A 6,449-nucleotide genomic window follows, 5' to 3' on the forward strand; every position below is an offset into this window, starting at 1 on the left:
TTTTTTTTATATAGCGTCGGACCCATAGCCTACATTTTTCAAATTTTTAAGCGGGCAGATAGGTACTAAATTAAATGTTATACAAGCTGATAAGTTATCGTGACATATTTTGTTTGTCCACACTCAAATTGTCTCTTCTCTCAGTTAAGCAAGCGCTTCAGTAGAAAAATTGAAAAGCATTTTCCAGGGTGTTTGTGTAAAGAGTGGCGCACATACGACGACAAGTACAACTGAGCGTCCCTTGTCACAAAATTGCGCATCGAAAGTGTATTTAGCTAATGGCAGAGATAATTGTGTACAGAAATTCAACGGAGCGCGTCAGTATTAAAATAACTGATATTAACCATTCCCATCGTGTATACACTCTATAATAGTATTTTTTAATGCGTTGCGCAGTATTTTCGGCGCCGGTCATAGCATAGAACCGGAGATAATTTAGAGCGAAATAGCGTTATGTTGTTATGTAAGACGATCAGTATTTCAACGTTTAAACAGAATTTGAATTATTTGGAAAAACTCAGATGCTGCGATTTGTCAATTTTTTTGCGGAAGCATTCCACAAACCGTTTAGAATTGGCATATCAAATGATAAAGGATAAATGCGATTGTAAGTACAAAATTATTTTTTAAAGTGGTTTTGAGTTCGTTTTTAATTTGAAATGTGACTGGAATGTGAGTGTTTGTTCCAGCGAAGAAGCTGCCTAAGGATGTAGATGTTAAAGCCGTGTTTGCGTGCAACGAATTAGATTTAAGGGAAGTAAATGTGTACGGGTTCGATTATGACTACACCCTCGCGTGTTATAAACCATCTATGGATTATTTGCTTTATAATTTAGGCAGACAAACCCTAATTGAGAAGTACAAGGTAATTCTTACCAGAAATCCCTCTCATTCTAGACTTTTTCATTCACAGTATCCCCAACCCATCTCCCAATTGCAGTATAAACCTGGCTACGCAATTAGAGGGCTTCATTACGACATACAAAAGGGTGTCCTACTGAAATTAGATTCTTTTCTACAAATTCAGTTCGGATCCGTCTATAGAGGGCTAACCGCGTTATCAAATGATGAAGTTCTTCAGCTGTACCGAAATAGAATTATTCCAATTGCCGCCGTTGAATACAGCAGATCTGATGTAATTATTACCACGCTGTTATTTTTATTTATTTTATCATCCCTTATAGGACACTCAAGGAAAGATGGTTCAACTAGCGGACCTGTTTTCTGTTCCGGAAATGGGCCTTTTATGCGACGTGACGGATTATTTTGAACGTAACCACATTGATTATCATCCAGAAATCTTGTTTCGAGATGTTAAAGTAAGTCGATACGGCAGGATCAAGTATACGCACTGAATTTTGTTGCAGAATTCAGTTCGGTTGTCTCATCCAGTAATGCATAGCATTGTAGGGCAAAACGTGTCCGAGTACATTAAGCATAATGCAGACCTACGCATATTTTTCCAAAGACTCGTAGAAGCTGGTAAAAAGCTTTTTTTGGTAACCAACAGTCCATTTAAATTCGTGTAAGCATATTTGGCACGGTTTAAGCACATTTCTCACACTTAATTTATAGAAATAAGGGAATGGAAATGCTTGTGGGTAGAGATTGGAAGGAATTCTTCGATGTGATTATCGTTCAAGCCCGAAAGCCCAAATTTTTTACGGATAAATCACGACCAATCCGCGTGTACGATGACAAAATTGGCAGCCACGTTTGGGACAGAGTAGTCAAACTGGAAAAGGGGATCATCTATTACGAAGTACAAAACATTTTAATGTATCAACCATAAGTGATTTATTTGTTATGCAGGGCACCGTCAAACAATTGCAAGATATGACAAATTGGAGAGGTCATCAGGTTTTATATTTTGGCGATCATCCGTATAGTGATTTGGCCGACGTTACTCTGGAACATGGTTGGAGAACGGGCGCAATTATTAACGAGTTAACGGTAAAATTATTCAAAATTGAGGATATGGCCAAATGAAAGTGCCGTTATAGTAGAGAGTTTTTGGAATGTTTAGATACTGTACACTGCTTCTTCATATGGCTTAACTATACTTGGGTATCACTATTCTTGTCTTGTACTTCTTTGTACTTAACGTATGTATGTAGTTGTTGCAGTTTATTCTCGCTCGCTCAGTCTAATTTAGAGCCTTAATTCCGCAGATATTCAATGGATAGAGCTTTTCTTAAGATTACTTCCGCCATCTTGCTTGTAGACACCATTCTTTACATTGTGCAAGTACGACTGATTCTAGTGTCTTTTTAGAATTACAGTTTTGTATCAAAATATAAGCCAAAAATCAGATATAGCTTTCCACCATTTTTATTTGGCCGCCTAGTACACCTGTTTAACTATTAGTATCTTTAGCACGAAATCGAGACCTTAAATAGAACAGACTTTAAACGTAACGCAAATTGGCTTCAAATGCTTACTGGGCTAATAGAAGAACATCAAGATTGCGAAGACCCCGATGAACAAAAGGTATTCGCCCAATGGATGCAAGAAAGGGATTGTTTGAGGTAAGTCCATAATTAACAGACCTAAACATTTTTTATTGTTCAGTAGATGTTGGAAAGTGGTCACGTGACCAAAATTTGCTCTTAGGCACTTGAATTGACCTCTTCATAAATTTATTTTATCCGTCGATTTACCAGATACGTTTTGGGCATTGTATCAATCCCCAACATGAATTATTGGTTGGTGGACATATTCTATAGTACCGACGCAAACGGCGTCGCCAGAGGGCGGTCGGGGAGGGCAGCTGCCCCTCTCTAGAGATTAATAATGTAGCAAAATGTAAAGCAACTAAATTCCAAAGTCGCTTCACTTTCTTGACCGATAATTCCTTATTACAATTGTTGTGGTTGTAGAGGTAAGACAGTATAAGAGTAAAGCTTTATATTATGTTCTGCACTATACCTACAATTAATAATTTGTTTTATCCTTCCCATGTCCCTGGCCCCTCCCTGGGCCAGCAGCTGGCGTCGCTTTTGAGTACAGATATGGAGCTGTATAATTAATAATAATAATTTATACATTTGGCTCCGGCACTCCATTCTGCAGATATTTGGACTGAAAGATTTGACATCACTAGTAGATATCCTGACGTTCCATTTGTCCTTTATCAGTACCCCCTTCCGAAACTTCGTTTTCAAGATATTTGTTTCGACTTCACTAATAAATATGTCTCGCCCAGGTAATTAATTTTGTCTTTATGAGTACTTTCCGCTAACAAACCTTTATTCAAGATTGGTCTTAAAGTGTTGAAATCACCAATGGATATATTTCTTCCAGGCGCCCTAATCGCCCTTTGTTAGAACCTTCCTCCGATAATCTGTTCTTGTGATAAGCGATAAGGAATTATATCCGATCACGATAACAGATCGAGGAAGAGGGTTATGGTTGGCATAAATTAACTCTGGTTGAAAACAGTTTCTTTTGTTGAGACCCCCCCACCCACCCTTCCTGTCATCCACCGATCTTGAAAAAGAGTCGCGCAGGAATATTATAGTTTGTATAAACAATTCATTTCGATTAGACCTTTCATTGCAATACCATGTAGGGTAGAACGTGTGTTCACCTCTTCTTTCCCCCCATTTTACTATGCAAAATCTGAGACGAATTGGTTGTCGCATTATGCACGTTTCACTTTGAAGAACAGCGTCTCGGGAAATAATTCAAAACCGAAGAAATGTGTCCGGACAGACGAAAGGACGGACAGACAAAACGAAAACAATAGCACATTTTTTTAATTCTTAAAAAATGCCCTAAAAATAGAGCTCAGTTGTTACTCATGAGTCACGGTAGCCTGGCGAGTTCTACCGGTAGCACATGCGTTTCTTTCCGTCTGTGCGTCTATAGGGCACGTATCTAGGTGTGCAATGATCACAACAGTTTAATTAACGTAGTACTGTGCGGAGGGATGGATAACGCTGGCCAGACATACCTACTGTGTGGATGCGATACATTTTTATGTTTTAACCTATTTTTTATGAAAAAAGTTGTGCACTATCCTGCTGTCAAAAGAAAAACTACGTAACAGGATATTATAATCAAATTCCTTTTATAAGTGCTCTGATGCCATAGTCTGAACTATCCATTTTTACTAGTCTGCGAGTAAAACTAGTAAAATGCAAAATTGGGTTTTATTGTAGTTGCTTTGATTTTATAGTGGGGAGGTTTTAGCCAAGACCTAATCTAAGCAGCATTGCATTTCTTAAGATTATCTCAGACCCAATGGTGAGAGGAGAGTAACGGGCACCCAGTATAATATACTATAAGACTTTAAATTAGAGGTCGGTAGATAATTCATAATGTGGTCCGAATACCTTTTGTAAGAAGATTCCCCCTTTAAATTGACCATCGGAAGACTCATCGAGAATTCGCTCCGTAAAATTTGAGTCCAAAAATTAAGCCCGTGTGGAATTCACTTTCACCGGAATAGCTGGCGTGACATCGATAACCTTGATATTATTTTTCGGTGGTGTTGGACGATATGGTGAAGTTCCTCTCAAATCTTCTGTGAGCAAATACCTCACTTCGAGTATGAGTTTTTTGGGGCCGAAAATATAGGAAACGAGTTTTCTTGGAAGTCTTTCGCTGGGTTGTTTTGAAATTCTAACCAAAGATTCTTCTAGTAAGAGGCAAACATACCTATAGCACATTTTAAACATCAGGTGTGCCCATGCACAGAGTATGCAATACTAAGTTTCTGGTTTATACAAATATAATTTATGTCCTCACCTATTTTCCGTTGTACACAGTCCGTTATGACCTTTCATTTATATCACTTAGGTCGTGGTACACCAATTGTACATCGTATCGTATCGTAGGCACTCCCTAGGTACAGATGTTTTCAGGTCGCATCAACAGCCGTCGTGGTATGCCTGGAGCTCCAGCTTTATACATGCCCTTCGAAGTATGGTAGTCGGGAGGTGTTCTGTAGCACTAAAAACCGGGAAGTCACAACCTGTGTGGTTAGAGTCCGAGCCTTAAACCGCTACGTAGAGTACAAGATAATAACTTGCTATAGGTAGTGATGGGCTCACTCGGCTATAATTGTAATCATTACTTTCTCCGAGATTAGAATTAGACAATGACACTTAATAATCGTGCGTGCTTTTTTTTAGGAACGACATTAAGATTATCTTCAATCGGCAGTTCGGCAGCGTGTTCCGCACTTACCACAATCCAACTTACTTTTCAAGGAGACTGTTTAGATTCGCCGACATTTATACATCCAACATTACAAATTTGCTCAGTTACTCGGTAAATCACACTTTTTACCCCAGGCGTGGCGTTATGCCCCACGAGTACATCTCATATTTTGTGTAAAATGGACGTGTTCAGTATTGCTGCCAGATTAGTTCAATTTAGTTTACGTTATTGGGCAATGTGAAACCCGTCGAATATTTTTTTAGAGTTCTTCATTTGAAAAACATTGTACATAAGATGTAGTGACAATAAAGTTTGATGCATTGTTAGTGTTTTATCCACCTACCCAATCACTTTGCTCCTTGCAATCCTTTAGTTCCTATTTATGGGCATATGATGCTATGGTGTAACCTGTAAGAAATATCATATTAATGGTTTCTTCTGAAATGTGCAAATAGAGATTTGATACTGTAAGAAGAAAAGTAAACTGAGTTACATTTTGAGGCAACGGGGTCGCAACCAAAAAGTAAAATCTTTTAAATTGTCTTTGCATATGTAAATACCTACATGTGTATCAACTGAATAACTGATTTTCCAAGAGAATTGAAAAGCGAAAGTAGTGACAAATTCGTTTCCAATTTATCAATTTTGCCAAGTATTCTTACACCAACCAGTCGGGCGGCAATGTTCTGTCTGTGACGTAAAATATAAACCCATATTTCGATAAATTTAAAAATGTTTACTGTAAAAGATAAAGTCGTCTGAAAGCTCCTCTTGAGAATAGCATTAAAGCTATTAAGTGGGTGCTCTATGTTTACGACCGGACAAGGATGCAGGTAAATTGTCACAAATGTGCCTAATTATATTGAAAATTGAAATTGAAAACCGGTGGGTTTTGCGAAATTTTCAGATGAACAAAAAGAATGTGATCCAAGTCACCATAGAAGAAAATCAGTGGAGGAATTCTCTAAATCAAGTTGGTGGAGAAACCAGCTTAGTTGAATTTTAAGGCATCGGGGAGCAACAGAGGCTGCAAATGTAAAAACATTTTTATTTTTACAAAATAAACATGTCGGCCGCGTGAATGCTCGACCCACGCGTTAATATTAAACAAAATGCAGGAAAAACTGTGCAAATCCGCACATTAGCCTATGGTGGTACATGTTTATGATTTCTTACACAACCCTTTAGAATAGAAGGCTAATTTGGATAAGAGAACAATAAACCTTACCGACAATACCTGAACTGGCCAAGATTGGATAGATTCTGACAAAAGAGTATGGTGT

The 6,449-nt window shown here is 38.1% G+C and overlaps 1 protein-coding gene across 1 annotated transcript; it reads left to right on the forward strand.

The window, feature by feature from the left end:
• Positions 1–208: 208 nt before the first annotated feature.
• LOC116167096 (5'-nucleotidase domain-containing protein 3) lies at positions 209–5,488 on the forward strand. The gene is made up of 9 exons (XM_031482335.1): positions 209–607; positions 690–865; positions 914–1,135; positions 1,185–1,319; positions 1,368–1,525; positions 1,576–1,762; positions 1,813–1,953; positions 2,377–2,528; positions 5,139–5,488. Exons 1-9 carry the CDS (start codon positions 454–456, stop codon positions 5,341–5,343), a joined length of 1,530 nt encoding a protein of 509 aa, XP_031338195.1. The 5' UTR covers positions 209–453; the 3' UTR covers positions 5,344–5,488.
• Positions 5,489–6,449: the final 961 nt, after the last annotated feature.

This window comes from Photinus pyralis, unplaced genomic scaffold (assembly GCF_008802855.1).
Source record: "Photinus pyralis isolate 1611_PpyrPB1 unplaced genomic scaffold, Ppyr1.3 Ppyr1.4_LG3b, whole genome shotgun sequence".
In the NCBI taxonomy this organism is placed as follows: domain Eukaryota; kingdom Metazoa; phylum Arthropoda; class Insecta; order Coleoptera; family Lampyridae; genus Photinus; species Photinus pyralis.

Coding starts and splice junctions, on each gene's coding strand:
- LOC116167096 (XM_031482335.1), top strand. CDS start 454: ATGTTGTTATGTAAGACGATCAGTATTTCAACGTTTAAACAGAATTTG. Junction 866..913: donor CCCTAATTGAGAAGTACAAG/GTAATTCTTACC, acceptor TTTCATTCACAG/TATCCCCAACCCATCTCCCA. Junction 1,136..1,184: donor TTGAATACAGCAGATCTGAT/GTAATTATTACC, acceptor CATCCCTTATAG/GACACTCAAGGAAAGATGGT.